General features: G+C 38.7%; 1 protein-coding gene across 4 annotated transcripts in view; it reads left to right on the top strand.

Annotated features, from left to right (window-relative positions):
• Positions 1 to 613: 613 nt before the first annotated feature.
• The window catches only part of LOC148442687 (uncharacterized), a 53,461-nt gene continuing 34,156 nt past the window's right edge, over positions 614 to 19,918 (top strand). Inside the window, exons 1-2 of one of the 4 annotated variants that reach the window (XM_088463615.1) lie at positions 614 to 695; positions 16,045 to 16,155. Coding sequence is in view for 1 of the 4 variants with exons in the window: in XM_088463613.1 (XP_088319739.1) it covers positions 673 to 695 (23 nt within the window). In the remaining 3 variants the exon portion in view is untranslated. Of the gene's footprint in view, positions 696 to 16,044; positions 16,162 to 19,918 lie in introns of all 4 variants that reach the window. The other 3 variants (XM_088463614.1, XM_088463616.1, XM_088463613.1) reach the window with 3 other exon arrangements.

Raw genomic sequence — 19,918 nt, 5'->3', positions numbered from 1 at the left:
CAGCACTGGGATATATAAGGCAGCATATGATATCACAGTACAGTGCAGCACTGGGATATATAAGGCAGCATATGATATCACAGTACAGTGCAGCACTGGGATATATAAGGCAGCATATGATATCACAGTACTGTACAGTGCAGCACTGGGATATATAAGGCAGCATATGATATCACAGTACAGTGCAGCACTGGGATATATAAGGCAGCATATGATATCACAGTACAGTGCAGCACTGGGATATATAAGGCAGCATATGATATCACAGTACAGTGCAGCACTGGGATATATAAGGCAGCATATGATATCACAGTACAGTATGACATATAGTTGCTGTGACTGGTGCTCTGTTGCTGATCTTCTGGAGAGGAGGTTCATGATGTGAACTAACCCTGACCACCATATACCCTGTGATTACACCTAATACTATCCATGGGGATAAATCCATTATGTAAGACAGAGATACACAGGGAGATGAGTAATAATCTCCTCCAATCCAGGAGGTGAGTGACAGAGAGGAGGGACTGTGGGCTGGGACTGGGGAGGGACTGTGGGCTGGGACTGAGGAGGGACCACAACCTGGCGTGTGAGTTACACACAGCAGGGAGAGCAGGAGACAGACAGAGCAGGACAGTGGAGAGGGACAGATGCCAGGTGAGGAGACATCAGCTAATGGACAGACCTGTACAAATCAGGTGAGACACACAGACCTGTATATATACTGTATACACACATATAGGATGAGGTTTGAGGCTATTTCCTTCCCTCTTTTATTTCCCTTGCAGCAGTTTGAGCTCAACACCAGGCAATAGTCACATAGATCATATCCAACATTAGCCCACACCATATATGTAACACAGCCAGCACATACAGTACACACCGTACATGTAACACAGCCAGCACATACAGTACACACCATACATGTAACACAGCCAGCACATACAGTATACACCATACATGTAACACAGCCATCACATACAGTACACACCATACATGTAACACAGCCAGCACATACAGTACACACCATACATGTAACACAGCCAGCACATACAGTACACACCATACATGTAACACAGCCAGCACATACAGTACACACCATACATGTAACACAGCCAGCACATACAGTACACACCATACATGTAACACAGCCAGCACATACAGTACACACCATACATGTAACACAGCCAGCACATACAGTACACACCATACATGTAACACAGCCAGCACATACAGTACATACCATACAGTCATTACATCATGTGTCTGTTACAATTCTGCCATACAGTGTAATATCTATAACTATGTAACACAGTAACTACATGTAACACAGCCGGCACATACACTACACACCATACATGTAACACAGCCAACACATACAGTACACACCATACAGTCATTAGAACATGTGTCTCTTACTATTCTGCCATACAGTGTAATATCTATAACTATGTAACACAGTAACTACATGTAACACAGCCGGCACCATCCATTGCTATGATATGAGTAGTAGAACACGTGTCAGTGTCCCCTATGTATGTTATTATTCTGCCCTATAGTGTGATATACAAAGAGCTGGTGCAGGAGGCAGCAGAGGTGGGAGGTGGTGCTGTGTCTCCACGTGTGTACACTGTAAGGGAGGCGTGCACTTAGTACAGTATGTTACTCACTGTCCCTGGGACAAATACACCGTGTACTGTACATATAGGGGCGGTTATTATACTGACAGAGGAATAATATCATCACAATACAGCGTAATACACAGGGACCAACACTAAACCTATCACATTATATATCATTTCCACAGCTGTTACTATTCTGCCACAGTGTAATATCTATAACTATGTAACTACATGTAACACAGCTAGCACATACAGTATAATATCTATAACTATGTAACACAGTAACTACATGTAACACAGCCAGCACATACAGTATAATATCTATAACTATGTAACACAGTAACTACATGTAACACAGCTAGCACATACAGTATAATATCTATAACTATGTAACACAGTAACTACATGTAACACAGCCAGCACATACAGTATAATATCTATAACTATGTAACACAGTAACTACATGTAACACAGCCAGCACATACAGTATAATATCTATAACTATGTAACACAGTAACTACATGTAACACAGCCAGCACATACAGTATAATATCTATAACTATGTAACACAGTAACTACATGTAACACAGCCTGCACATACAGTATAATATCTATAACTATGTAACACAGTAACTACATGTAACACAGCCAGCACATGCAGTGTAATATCTATAACTATGTAACACAGTAACTACATGTAACACAGCTAGCACATACAGTGTAATATCTATAGCTATGTAACACTGTAACTACATGTAACACAGCCAGCACATACAGTATAATATCTATAACTATGTAACACTGTAACTACATGTAACACAGCCTGCACATACAGTATAATATCTGTAACTATGTAACACTGTAACTACATGTAACACAGCTAGCACATACAGTGTAATATCTATAGCTATGTAACACTGTAACTACATGTAACACAGCCAGCATATACAGTGTAATATCTATAACTATGTAACACAGTAACTACATGTAACACAGCCAGCACATACAGTATAATATCTATAACTATGTAACACTGTAACTACATGTAACACAGCTAGCACATACAGTGTAATATCTATAGCTATGTAACACTGTAACTACATGTAACACAGCCAGCACATACAGTATAATATCTATAACTATGTAACACAGTAACTACATGTAACACAGCCAGCACATACAGTATAATATCTATAACTATGTAACACAGTAACTACATGTAACACAGCCAGCACATACAGTACACACCATACATGTAACACAGCCAGCACATACAGTACATACCATACATGTAACACAGCCAGCACATACAGTACACACCATACAGTCATTAGAACATGTGTCTGTTACTATTCTGCCATACAGTATAATATCTTTAACTATGTAACACTGTAACTACATGTAACACAGCTAGCACATACAGTATAATATCTATAACTATGTAACACTGTAACTACATGTAACACAGCTAGCATATACAGTGTAATATCTATAACTATGTAACACTGTAACTACATGTAACACAGCCAGCACATACAGTATAATATCTATAACTATGTATCACAATAACTACATGTAACACAGCCGGCACATACAGTACACACCATACAGTCATTAGAACATGTGTCTGTTACTATTCTGCCATACAGTATAATATCTATAACTATGTAACACTGTAACTACATGTAACACAGCCGGCACATACAGTACACACCATACAGTCATTAGAACATGTGTCTGTTACTATTCTGCCATACAGTATAATATCTATAACTATGTAACACTGTAACTACATGTAACACAGCCAGCACATACAGTGTAATATCTATAACTATGTAACACTGTAACTACATGTAACACAGCCAGCATATACAGTGTAATATCTATAACTATGTAACACAGTAACTACATGTAACACAGCCAGCACATACAGTGTAATATCTATAACTATGTAACACAGTAACTACATGTAACACAGCCGGCACCATCCATTGCTATGATATGAGTAGTAGAACACGTGTCAGTGTCCCCTATGTATGTTATTATTCTGCCCTATAGTGTGATATACAAAGAGCTGGTGCAGGAGGCAGCAGAGGTGGGAGGTGGTGCTGTGTCTCCACGTGTGTACACTGTAAGGGAGGCGTGCACTTAGTATAGTATGTTACTCACTGTCCCTGGGACAAATACACCGTGTACTGTACATATAGGGGCGGTTATTATACTGACAGAGGAATAACATCATCACAATACAGCGTAATACACAGGGACCAACACTAACCCTATCACATTATATATCATTTCCACAGCTGTTACTATTCTGCCACAGTGTAATATCTATAACTATGTAACTACATGTAACACAGCTAGCACATACAGTATAATATCTATAACTATGTAACTACATGTAACACAGCTAGCACATACAGTATAATATCTATAACTATGTAACACAGTAACTACATGTAACACAGCCAGCACATACAGTATAATATCTATAACTATGTAACACAGTAACTACATGTAACACAGCCTGCACATACAGTACATACCATACATGTAACACAGCCGGCACATACAGTACACACCATACAGTCATTACAACATGTGTCTGTTACTATTCTGCCATACAGTGTAATATCTATAACTATGTAACACAGTAACTACATGTAACACAGCCAGCACATACAGTGTAATATCTATAACTATGTAACACAGTAACTACATGTAACACAGCCGGCACCATCCATTGCTATGATATGAGTAGTAGAACACGTGTCAGTGTCCCCTATGTATGTTATTATTCTGCCCTATAGTGTGATATACAAAGAGCTGGTGCAGGAGGCAGCAGAGGTGGGAGGTGGTGCTGTGTCTCCACGTGTGTACACTGTAAGGGAGGCGTGCACTTAGTACAGTATGTTACTCACTGCCCCTGGGACAAATACACCGTGTACTGTACATATAGGGGCGGTTATTATACTGACAGAGGAATAACATCATCACAATACAGCGTAATACACAGGGACCAACACTAACCCTATCACATTATATATCATTTCCACAGCTGTTACTATTCTGCCACAGTGTAATATCTATAACTATGTAACACAGTAACTACATGTAACACAGCCAGCACATACAGTATAATATCTATAACTATGTAACACAGTAACTACATGTAACACAGCTAGCACATACAGTATAATATCTATAACTATATAACACAGTAACTACATGTAACACAGCTAGCACATACAGTATAATATCTATAACTATGTAACACAGTAACTACATGTAACACAGCTAGCACATACAGTATAATATCTATAACTATGTAACACAGTAACTACATGTAACACAGCCTGCACATACAGTATAATATCTATAACTATGTAACACAGTAACTACATGTAACACAGCCTGCACATACAGTACATACCATACATGTAACACAGCCGGCACATACAGTACACACCATACAGTCATTAGAACATGTGTCTGTTACTATTCTGCCATACAGTATAATATCTATAACTATGTAACACAGTAACTACATGTAACACAGCCAGCACATACAGTACATACCATACAGTCATTAGAACATGTGTGTGTTACTATTCTGCCATACAGTATAATATCTGTAACTATGTAACACAGTAACTACATGTAACACAGCCAGCACATACAGTACATACCATACAGTCATTAGAACATGTGTGTGTTACTATTCTGCCATACAGTATAATATCTATAACTATGTAACACAGTAACTACATGTAACACAGCCAGCACATACAGTACACACCATACATGTAACACAGCCAGCACATACAGTACACACCATACATGTAACACAGCCAGCACATACAGTACATACCATACAGTCATTAGAACATGTGTCTGTTACTATTCTGCCATACAGTATATCTATAACTATGTAACACAGTAACTACATGTAACACAGCCAGCACATACAGTATAATATCTATAACTATGTAACACAGTAACTACATGTAACACAGCCAGCACATACAGTATAATGTCTATAACTATGTAACACAGTAACTACATGTAACACAGCCTGCACATACAGTATAATATCTATAACTATGTAACACAGTAACTACATGTAACACAGCCAGCACATACAGTATATCTATAACTATGTAACACTGTAACCTCATGTAACACAGCTAGCACATACAGTGTAATATCTATAGCTATGTAACACTGTAACTACATGTAACACAGCCAGCACATACAGTATAATATCTATAACTATGTATCACAATAACTACATGTAACACAGATAGCACATACAGTACACACCATACAGTCATTAGAACATGTGTCTGTTACTATTCTGCCATACAGTATAATATCTATAACTATGTAACACTGTAACTACATGTAACACAGCCGGCACATACAGTACACACCATACATGTAACACAGCCAGCACATACAGTACACACCATACAGTCATTAGAACATGTGTCTGTTACTATTCTGCCATACAGTATAATATCTTTAACTATGTAACACAGTAACTACATGTAACACAGCCTGCACATACAGTATAATATCTATAGCTATGTAACACTGTAACTACATGTAACACAGCTAGCACATACAGTGTAATATCTACAGCTATGTAACACTGTAACTACATGTAACACAGCCTGCACATACAGTATAATATCTATAACTATGTAACACTGTAACTACATGTAACACAGCTAGCACATACAGTACACACCATACAGTCATTAGAACATGTGTCTGTTACTATTCTGCCATACAGTGTAATATCTAATACTATGTAACACTGTAACTACATGTAACACAGCCAGCACATACAGTATAATATCTATAACTATGTAACACTGTAACTACATGTAACACAGCTAGCATATACAGTGTAATATCTATAACTATGTAACACTGTAACTACATGTAACACAGCTAGCACATACAGTGTAATATCTATAGCTATGTAACACTGTAACTACATGTAACACAGCCAGCACATACAGTATAATATCTATAACTATGTATCACAATAACTACATGTAACACAGCCGGCACATACAGTACACACCATACAGTCATTAGAACATGTGTCTGTTACTATTCTGCCATACAGTATAATATCTATAACTATGTAACACTGTAACTACATGTAACACAGCCAACATATACAGTGTAATATCTATAACTATGTAACACAGTAACTACATGTAACACAGCCTTCACACAGGGCCGCAACTAGGGGGGGGCTGGAGGTGCACGTGCACCGGGTGAGCTGCTGTACCTGGTGCCAGTGGCCTCCAGCCCGGCGCTGCAGAGAGGCTCCAAGCCGGACGTCCGCTGGTAATATTTATTACCAGTGGGCGCCCGGCTCCTTCACTGCAGCGACGCGGTGTAGCCGGAGCCGGAGTTCTCTCCCGAACTCCAGCTTCTGGCTCTCCCCACGGGCACTATGGGGGAGACGTCATGACATCTCCCCCATAGTTCCAAGGAGCAGCCGGCGGACCGGACGCGACGCTGGATGCAGGAGCGGGGTTCAAGGTAAGTATTTTTTGTTTTAATAAGCTGCACTACAGGGGCATTATTATGGGGGCAGGGGCATTACTATGGGGGCAGGGGCATTACCACAGGGGCATTACTATGGGGGCATAGGCAATAAGGGGCATTACTAATGGGGCATGAGCACTACAGGGGCATTACTATTGGGGCATGGGCACTACAGGGGCATTACCACAGGGGCATTACTGTGGGGGCATGAGCACTACAGGGGCATTACTGTAAGGGCACTACAGGGATATTACTATGGGGCATGGGCAATACAGGGGCATTACTATGAGAGCATGGGCACTACAGGGGCATTACTATGAAAGCATGGGCACTACAGGGGCATTAATATGGGAGCATGGGCACTACAGGGGCATTACTGTATGGTGGGCACTACAGGGGCATTACTATGGGGGTATTAACATATGGGCATTACTATGGGGGCATTACAATATGGGCACTACTGCAGGGGGAATTACATGGGGGGCGCCAAATTACTGTCTTGCCCCTGGTGACAAAAATCCTAGTTTCGGCCCTGCCTGCACATACAGTATAATATCTATAACTATGTTACACAGTAACTACATGTAACACAGCCGGCACATACAGTACACACCATACAGTCATTAGAACATGTGTCTGTTACTATTCTGCTATACAATATAATATCTATAACTATGTAACACAGTAACTACATGTAACACAGCCTGCACATACAGTATAATATCTATAACTATGTAACACTGTAACTACATGTAACACAGCCAGCACATACAGTGTAATATCTATAGCTATGTAACACTGTAACTACATGTAACACAGCCAGCACATACAGTATAATATCTATAACTATGTAACACAGTAACTACATGTAACACAGCCAGCACATACAGTGTAATATCTATAACTATGTAACACAGTAACTACATGTAACACAGCCGGCACCATCCATTGCTATGATATGAGTAGTAGAACACGTGTCAGTGTCCCCTATGTATGTTATTATTCTGCCCTATAGTGTGATATACAAAGAGCTGGTGCAGGAGGCAGCAGAGGTGGGAGGTGGTGCTGTGTCTCCACGTGTGTACACTGTAAGGGAGGCGTGCACTTAGTACAGTATGTTACTCACTGTCCCTGGGACAAATACACCGTGTACTGTACATATAGGGGCGGTTATTATACTGACAGAGGAATAATATCATCACAATACAGCGTAATACACAGGGACCAACACTAAACCTATCACATTATATATCATTTCCACAGCTGTTACTATTCTGCCACAGTGTAATATCTATAACTATGTAACTACATGTAACACAGCTAGCACATACAGTATAATATCTATAACTATGTAACTACATGTAACACAGCCAGCACATACAGTATAATATCTATAACTATGTAACACAGTAACTACATGTAACACAGCCAGCACATACAGTATATACCATACATGTAACACAGCTAGCACATACAGTATAATATCTATAACTATGTAACTACATGTAACACAGCCAGCACATACAGTATAATATCTATAACTATGTAACACAGTAACTACATGTAACACAGCTAGCACATACAGTATAATATCTATAACTATGTAACTACATGTAACACAGCCAGCACATACAGTATAATATCTATAACTATGTAACACAGTAACTACATGTAACACAGCCAGCACATACAGTATAATATCTATAACTATGTAACTACATGTAACACAGCCTGCACATACAGTATAATATCTATAACTATGTAACACTGTAACTACATGTAACACAGCTAGCACATACAGTATAATATCTATAACTATGTAACTACATGTAACACAGCTAGCACATACAGTATAATATCTATAACTATGTAACACAGTAACTACATGTAACACAGCTAGCACATACAGTGTAATATCTATAACTATGTAACACTGTAACTACATGTAACACAGCCAGCACATACAGTATAATATCTATAACTATGTAACTACATGTAACACAGCCAGCACATACAGTATAATATCTATAACTATGTAACACAGTAACTACATGTAACACAGCCAGCACATACAGTATATACCATACATGTAACACAGCTAGCACATACAGTATAATATCTATAACTATGTAACTACATGTAACACAGCCAGCACATACAGTATAATATCTATAACTATGTAACACAGTAACTACATGTAACACAGCTAGCACATACAGTATAATATCTATAACTATGTAACTACATGTAACACAGCCAGCACATACAGTATAATATCTATAACTATGTAACACAGTAACTACATGTAACACAGCCAGCACATACAGTATAATATCTATAACTATGTAACTACATGTAACACAGCCTGCACATACAGTATAATATCTATAACTATGTAACACTGTAACTACATGTAACACAGCTAGCACATACAGTATAATATCTATAACTATGTAACTACATGTAACACAGCTAGCACATACAGTATAATATCTATAACTATATAACACAGTAACTACATGTAACACAGCTAGCACATACAGTGTAATATCTATAACTATGTAACACTGTAACTACATGTAACACAGCCAGCACATACAGTATAATATCTATAACTATGTAACACAGTAACTACATGTAACACAGCCAGCACATACAGTGTAATATCTATAACTATGTTACACAGTAACTACATGTAACACAGCTAGCACATACAGTATAATATCTATAACTATGTAACACTGTAACTACATGTAACACAGCCTGCACATACAGTATAATATCTATAACTATGTAACTACATGTAACACAGCCAGCACATACAGTATAATATCTATAACTATGTAACTACATGTAACACAGCCAGCACATACAGTATAATATCTATAACTATGTAACACAGTAACTACATGTAACACAGCTAGCACATACAGTATAATATCTATAACTATGTAACTACATGTAACACAGCCAGCACATACAGTATAATATCTATAACTATGTAACACAGTAACTACATGTAACACAGCCAGCACATACAGTATAATATCTATAACTATGTAACTACATGTAACACAGCCTGCACATACAGTATAATATCTATAACTATGTAACACTGTAACTACATGTAACACAGCTAGCACATACAGTATAATATCTATAACTATGTAACTACATGTAACACAGCTAGCACATACAGTATAATATCTATAACTATGTAACACTGTAACTACATGTAACACAGCTAGCACATACAGTGTAATATCTATAACTATGTAACACTGTAACTACATGTAACACAGCCAGCACATACAGTATAATATCTATAACTATGTAACACAGTAACTACATGTAACACAGCCAGCACATACAGTGTAATATCTATAACTATGTTACACAGTAACTACATGTAACACAGCTAGCACATACAGTATAATATCTATAACTATGTAACACTGTAACTACATGTAACACAGCCTGCACATACAGTATAATATCTATAACTATGTAACACTGTAACTACATGTAACACAGCCAGCACATACAGTATAATATCTATAACTATGTAACACTGTAACTACATGTAACACAGCTAGCACATACAGTATAATATCTATAACTATGTAACTACATGTAACACAGCTAGCACATACAGTATAATATCTATAACTATGTAACACAGTAACTACATGTAACACAGCTAGCACATACAGTGTAATATCTATAACTATGTAACACTGTAACTACATGTAACACAGCCAGCACATACAGTATAATATCTATAACTATGTAACACAGTAACTACATGTAACACAGCCAGCACATACAGTGTAATATCTATAACTATGTTACACAGTAACTACATGTAACACAGCTAGCACATACAGTATAATATCTATAACTATGTAACACTGTAACTACATGTAACACAGCCTGCACATACAGTATAATATCTATAACTATGTAACTACATGTAACACAGCCAGCACATACAGTATAATATCTATAACTATGTAACTACATGTAACACAGCCAGCACATACAGTATAATATCTATAACTATGTAACACAGTAACTACATGTAACACAGCTAGCACATACAGTATAATATCTATAACTATGTAACTACATGTAACACAGCCTGCACATACAGTATAATATCTATAACTATGTAACACAGTAACTACATGTAACACAGCCAGCACATACAGTATAATATCTATAACTATGTAACTACATGTAACACAGCCTGCACATACAGTATAATATCTATAACTATGTAACACTGTAACTACATGTAACACAGCTAGCACATACAGTATAATATCTATAACTATGTAACTACATGTAACACAGCTAGCACATACAGTATAATATCTATAACTATGTAACACAGTAACTACATGTAACACAGCTAGCACATACAGTGTAATATCTATAACTATGTAACACTGTAACTACATGTAACACAGCCAGCACATACAGTATAATATCTATAACTATGTAACACAGTAACTACATGTAACACAGCCAGCACATACAGTGTAATATCTATAACTATGTTACACAGTAACTACATGTAACACAGCTAGCACATACAGTATAATATCTATAACTATGTAACACTGTAACTACATGTAACACAGCCTGCACATACAGTATAATATCTATAACTATGTAACTACATGTAACACAGCCAGCACATACAGTATAATATCTATAACTATGTAACTACATGTAACACAGCCAGCACATACAGTATAATATCTATAACTATGTAACACAGTAACTACATGTAACACAGCTAGCACATACAGTATAATATCTATAACTATGTAACTACATGTAACACAGCCTGCACATACAGTATAATATCTATAACTATGTAACACAGTAACTACATGTAACACAGCCAGCACATACAGTATAATATCTATAACTATGTAACTACATGTAACACAGCCTGCACATACAGTATAATATCTATAACTATGTAACACTGTAACTACATGTAACACAGCTAGCACATACAGTATAATATCTATAACTATGTAACTACATGTAACACAGCTAGCACATACAGTATAATATCTATAACTATGTAACACAGTAACTACATGTAACACAGCTAGCACATACAGTGTAATATCTATAACTATGTAACACTGTAACTACATGTAACACAGCCAGCACATACAGTATAATATCTATAACTATGTAACACAGTAACTACATGTAACACAGCCAGCACATACAGTGTAATATCTATAACTATGTTACACAGTAACTACATGTAACACAGCTAGCACATACAGTATAATATCTATAACTATGTAACACTGTAACTACATGTAACACAGCCTGCACATACAGTATAATATCTATAACTATGTAACACTGTAACTACATGTAACACAGCCAGCACATACAGTATAATATCTATAACTATGTAACACTGTAACTACATGTAACACAGCTAGCACATACAGTATAATATCTATAACTATGTAACTACATGTAACACAGCTAGCACATACAGTATAATATCTATAACTATGTAACACAGTAACTACATGTAACACAGCTAGCACATACAGTGTAATATCTATAACTATGTAACACTGTAACTACATGTAACACAGCCAGCACATACAGTATAATATCTATAACTATGTAACACAGTAACTACATGTAACACAGCCAGCACATACAGTGTAATATCTATAACTATGTTACACAGTAACTACATGTAACACAGCTAGCACATACAGTATAATATCTATAACTATGTAACACTGTAACTACATGTAACACAGCCTGCACATACAGTATAATATCTATAACTATGTAACTACATGTAACACAGCCAGCACATACAGTATAATATCTATAACTATGTAACTACATGTAACACAGCCAGCACATACAGTATAATATCTATAACTATGTAACACAGTAACTACATGTAACACAGCTAGCACATACAGTATAATATCTATAACTATGTAACTACATGTAACACAGCCTGCACATACAGTATAATATCTATAACTATGTAACACAGTAACTACATGTAACACAGCCAGCACATACAGTATAATATCTATAACTATGTAACTACATGTAACACAGCCTGCACATACAGTATAATATCTATAACTATGTAACACTGTAACTACATGTAACACAGCTAGCACATACAGTATAATATCTATAACTATGTAACTACATGTAACACAGCTAGCACATACAGTATAATATCTATAACTATGTAACACAGTAACTACATGTAACACAGCTAGCACATACAGTGTAATATCTATAACTATGTAACACTGTAACTACATGTAACACAGCCAGCACATACAGTATAATATCTATAACTATGTAACACAGTAACTACATGTAACACAGCCAGCACATACAGTGTAATATCTATAACTATGTTACACAGTAACTACATGTAACACAGCTAGCACATACAGTATAATATCTATAACTATGTAACACTGTAACTACATGTAACACAGCCTGCACATACAGTATAATATCTATAACTATGTAACACTGTAACTACATGTAACACAGCCAGCACATACAGTATAATATCTATAACTATGTAACACAGTAACTACATGTAACACAGCTAGCACATACAGTATAATATCTATAACTATGTAACTACATGTAACACAGCCTGCACATACAGTATAATATCTATAACTATGTAACACAGTAACTACATGTAACACAGCCAGCACATACAGTATAATATCTATAACTATGTAACTACATGTAACACAGCCTGCACATACAGTATAATATCTATAACTATGTAACACTGTAACTACATGTAACACAGCTAGCACATACAGTATAATATCTATAACTATGTAACTACATGTAACACAGCTAGCACATACAGTATAATATCTATAACTATGTAACACAGTAACTACATGTAACACAGCTAGCACATACAGTGTAATATCTATAACTATGTAACACTGTAACTACATGTAACACAGCCAGCACATACAGTATAATATCTATAACTATGTAACACAGTAACTACATGTAACACAGCCAGCACATACAGTGTAATATCTATAACTATGTTACACAGTAACTACATGTAACACAGCTAGCACATACAGTATAATATCTATAACTATGTAACACTGTAACTACATGTAACACAGCCTGCACATACAGTATAATATCTATAACTATGTAACACTGTAACTACATGTAACACAGCCAGCACATACAGTATAATATCTATAACTATGTAACACAGTAACTACATGTAACACAGCTAGCACATACAGTATAATATCTATAACTATGTAACTACATGTAACACAGCCAGCACATACAGTATAATATCTATAACTATGTAACACTGTAACTACATGTAACACAGCCAGCACATACAGTATAATATCTATAACTATGTAACACAGTAACTACATGTAACACAGCCAGCACATACAGTATAATATCTATAACTATGTAACACAGTAACTACATGTAACACAGCCAGCACATACAGTATAATATCTATAACTATGTAACACAGTAACTACATGTAACACAGCCAGCACATACAGTGTAATATCTATAACTATGTAACACTGTAACTACATGTAACACAGCCAGCACATACAGTATAATATCTATAACTATGTAACACAGTAACTACATGTAACACAGCCTGCACATACAGTGTAATATCTATAACTATGTTACACAGTAACTACATGTAACACAGCCTGCACATACAGTATAATATCTATAACTATGTAACACAGTAACTACATGTAACACAGCCAGCACATACAGTGTAATATCTATAACTATGTAACACTGTAACTACATGTAACACAGCTAGCACATACAGTATAATATCTATAACTATGTAACACAGTAACTACATGTAACACAGCTAGCACATACAGTATAATATCTATAACTATGTAACACAGTAACTACATGTAACACAGCTAGCACATACAGTATAATATCTATAACTATGTAACACAGTAACTACATGTAACACAGCCTGCACATACAGTATAATATCTATAACTATGTAACACAGTAACTACATGTAACACAGCCTGCACATACAGTGTAATATCTATAACTATGTTACACAGTAACTACATGTAACACAGCTAGCACATACAGTATAATATCTATAACTATGTAACACTGTAACTACATGTAACACAGCTAGCACATACAGTATAATATCTATAACTATGTAACTACATGTAACACAGCCAGCACATACAGTATAATATCTATAACTATGTAACACAGTAACTACATGTAACACAGCTAGCACATACAGTATAATATCTATAACTATGTAACACTGTAACTACATGTAACACAGCTAGCACATACAGTATAATATCTATAACTATGTAACTACATGTAACACAGCCAGCACATACAGTATAATATCTATAACTATGTAACACAGTAACTACATGTAACACAGCTAGCACATACAGTATAATATCTATAACTATGTAACTACATGTAACACAGCCAGCACATACAGTATAATATCTATAACTATGTAACACAGTAACTACATGTAACACAGCCTGCACATACAGTATAATATCTATAACTATGTAACACAGTAACTACATGTAACACAGCCTGCACATACAGTATAATATCTATAACTATGTAACACAGTAACTACATGTAACACAGCCAGCACATACAGTATAATATCTATAACTATGTAACACAGCCAGCACATAGAGTACACACCATACAGCGTTATAGACAGAGACCTACACTAAACCTATATATATAATTTCCTCAGCTGGTAGGTGGGATTGGAAATATTCGGTATAATAAGGATGCAAAGCTGGGAGAAGAGAGGTCACATTCACTCTAAGCATTACGGGGTTCCCCACTGATAAAGCTGCAAAAGGTGAAGGTAACGTACAGCGCGTCAGGCGCCATGTGATTTACATACTGGGCATGAGCTGAGGAGCGCGTTATTCAGAAACATGAGAATATGATGGTGAATGTGGCGAGGAAGGAATGTACAGTATCCTCATTATTCTCTATAATATATGCTCCTCAGCCCATGAGGTAAAGGAATGGTGTGTTATATTATTATTATCCTTTATTTCTATGGTGCCACAAAGGCTCAGCAGCACCTTCCATAGTACATAAATAGTACATAAGATACAGGCTATATAACTCTTACATATGCAGTCATCCTACCCACAGAAGCAGCACCGGCTGAGGACAAAAATCCATGCTTACACTCTATACACCAGTGCTTCCCAAACTCGGTCCTCAGGAACCCACTTAGGTCACATTTCCCAGGTCACACAGCACGTGCACAGGTGTATTCATTACTCACTGACACATTTCCCAGGTCACCCAGCAGGAGCACAGGTGTAATCATTAGTCACTGACACATTTCCCAGGTCACCCAGCAGGTGCACAGGTGTAATCATTACTCATTAACACATTTCCCAGATCACCCGGCAGGTACACAGGTGTATTCATTACTCACTGACACATTTCCCAGGTCACCCAGCAGCTGCACAGGTGTAATCATTACTCACTGACACATTTCCCAGGTCACCCAGCAGGTGCACAGGTGTAATCATTACTCACTAACACATTTCCCAGGTCACCCAGCAGGTGCACAGGTCTAATCATTACTCACTGACCCATTTCCCAGGTCACACAGCAGGAGCACAGGTGTAATCATTACTCACTGACACATTTCCCAGGTCACCCAGCAGGTGCACAGGTGTAATCATTACTCACTGACACATTTCCCAGGTCACCCAGCAGGTGCACAGGTGTAATCATTACTCACTGACACGTTTCCCAGGTCACCCAGCAGGTGCACAGGTGTATTCATTTCTCACTGACACATTTCCCAGGTCACCCAGCAGGTGCACAGGTGTATTCATTTCTCACTGACACATTTCCCAGGTCACCCAGCAGGTGCACAGGTGTATTCATTTCTCACTGACACATTTCCCAGGTCACCCAGCAGGTGCACAGGTGTATTCATTACTCACTGACACATTTCCCAGGTCACCCAGCAGGTGCACAGGTGTATTCATTACTCACTGACACATTTCCCAGGTCACCCAGCAGGAGCACAGGTGTAATCATTACTCACTGACACATTTCCCAGGTCACCCAGCAGGAGCACAGATGTAATCATTACTCACTGACACATTTCCCAGGTCACCCAGCAGGTGCACAGGTGTATTCATTTCTCACTGACACATTTCCCAGGTCACACAGCACGTGCACAGGTGTATTCATTACTCACTGACACATTTCCCAGGTCACACAGCAGGAGCACAGGTGTAATCATTACTCACTGACACATTTCCCAGGTCACCCAGCAGGTGCACAGGTGTATTCATTTCTCACTGACACGTTTCCCAGGTCACCCAGCAGGTGCACAGGTGTAATCATTACTCACTGACATGTTTCCCAGGTCACCCAGCAGGTGCACAGGTGTATTCATTTCTCACTGACACATTTCCCAGGTCACCCAGCAGGTGCACAGGTGTATTCATTACTCACTGACACATTTCCCAGGTCACCCAGCAGGTGCACAGGTGTAGTCATTACTCACTGACACATTTCCCAGGTCACCCAGCAGGTGCACAGGTGTATTCATTTCTCACTGACACATTTCCCAGGTCACCCAGCAGGTGCACAGGTGTATTCATTTCTCACTGACACATTTCCCAGGTCACCCAGCAGGTGCACAGGTGTATTCATTTCTCACTGACACATTTCCCAGGTCACCCAGCAGGTGCACAGGTGTATTCATTACTCACTGACACATTTCCCAGGTCACCCAGCAGGTGCACAGGTGTATTCATTACTCACTGACACATTTCCCAGGTCACACAGCAGGAGCACAGGTGTAATCATTACTCACTGACACATTTCCCAGGTCACCCAGCAGGTGCACAGGTGTATTCATTTCTCACTGACACATTTCCCAGGTCACCCAGCAGGTGCACAGGTGTATTCATTTCTCACTGACACATTTCCCAGGTCACCCAGCAGGTGCACAGGTGTAGTCATTACTCACTGACACATTTCCCAGGTCACCCAGCAGGTGCACAGGTGTATTCATTACTCACTGACACATTTCCCAGGTCACCCAGCAGGAGCACAGGTGTATTCATTAATCACTGACACATTTCCCAGGTCACACAGCAGGTGCACAGGTGTATTCATTTCTCACTGACACATTTCCCAGGTCACCCAGCAGGTGCACAGGTGTATTCATTTCTCACTGACACATTTCCCAGGTCACCCAGCAGGTGCACAGGTGTAGTCATTACTCACTGACACATTTCCCAGGTCACCCAGCAGGTGCACAGGTGTATTCATTTCTCACTGACACATTTCCCAGGTCACCCAGCAGGTGCACAGGTGTACTCATTACTCACTGACACATTTCCCAGGTCACCCAGCAGGAGCACAGGTGTATTCATTACTCACTGACACATTTCCCAGGTCACACAGCAGGAGCACAGGTGTAATCATTACTCACTGACACATTTCCCAGGTCACCCAGCAGGAGCACAGATGTAATCATTACTCACTGACACATTTCCCAGGTCACCCAGCAGGTGAACAGGTGTAGTCATTACTCACTGACACATTTCCCAGGTCACCCAGCAGGTGCACAGGTGTATTCATTTCTCACTGACACATTTCCCAGGTCACCCAGCAGGAGCACAGGTGTATTCATTACTCACTGACACATTTCCCAGGTCACCCAGCAGGTGCACAGGTGTAGTCATTACTCACTGACACATTTCCCAGGTCACCCAGCAGGAGCACAGGTGTATTCATTACTCACTGACACATTTCCCAGGTCACCCAGCAGGAGCACAGGTGTATTCATTACTCACTGACACATTTCCCAGGTCACACAGCAGGAGCACAGGTGTAATCATTACTCACTGACACATTTCCCAGGTCACCCAGCAGGAGCACAGGTGTAGTCATTACTCACTGACACATTTCCCAGGTCACCCAGCAGGTGCACAGGTGTATTCATTACTCACTGACACATTTCCCATGTCACCCAGCAGGAGCACAGGTGTATTCATTACTCACTGACACATTTCCCAGGTCACCCAGCAGGAGCACAGGTGTATTCATTACTCACTGACACATTTCCCAGGTCACACAGCAGGAGCACAGGTGTAATCATTACTCACTGACACATTTCCCAGGTCACCCAGCAGGAGCACAGGTGTAGTCATTACTCACTGACACATTTCCCAGGTCACCCAGCAGGTGCACAGGTGTAGTCATTACTCACTGACACATTTCCCAGGTCACCCAGCAGGTGCACAGGTGTATTCATTACTCACTGACACATTTCCCAGGTCACCCAGCAGGAGCACAGGTGTATTCATTACTCACTGACACATTTCCCAGGTCACACAGCAGGAGCACAGGTGTAATCATTACTCACTGACACATTTCCCAGGTCACCCAGCAGGTGCACAGGTGTAGTCATTACTCACTGACACATTTCCCAGGTCACCCAGCAGGTGCACAGGTGTATTCATTACTCACTGACACATTTCCCAGGTCACCCAGCAGGAGCACAGGTGTATTCATTACTCACTGACACATTTCCCAGGTCACACAGCAGGAGCACAGGTGTAATCATT

Source organism: Taudactylus pleione, unplaced genomic scaffold (assembly GCF_031769625.1).
Source record: "Taudactylus pleione unplaced genomic scaffold, aTauple2 ptg001420l, whole genome shotgun sequence".
NCBI lineage: Eukaryota > Metazoa > Chordata > Amphibia > Anura > Myobatrachidae > Taudactylus > Taudactylus pleione.
Note: the sequence above shows the minus strand (reverse complement) of the source record. Positions and strands in the feature narration are given on the sequence as shown.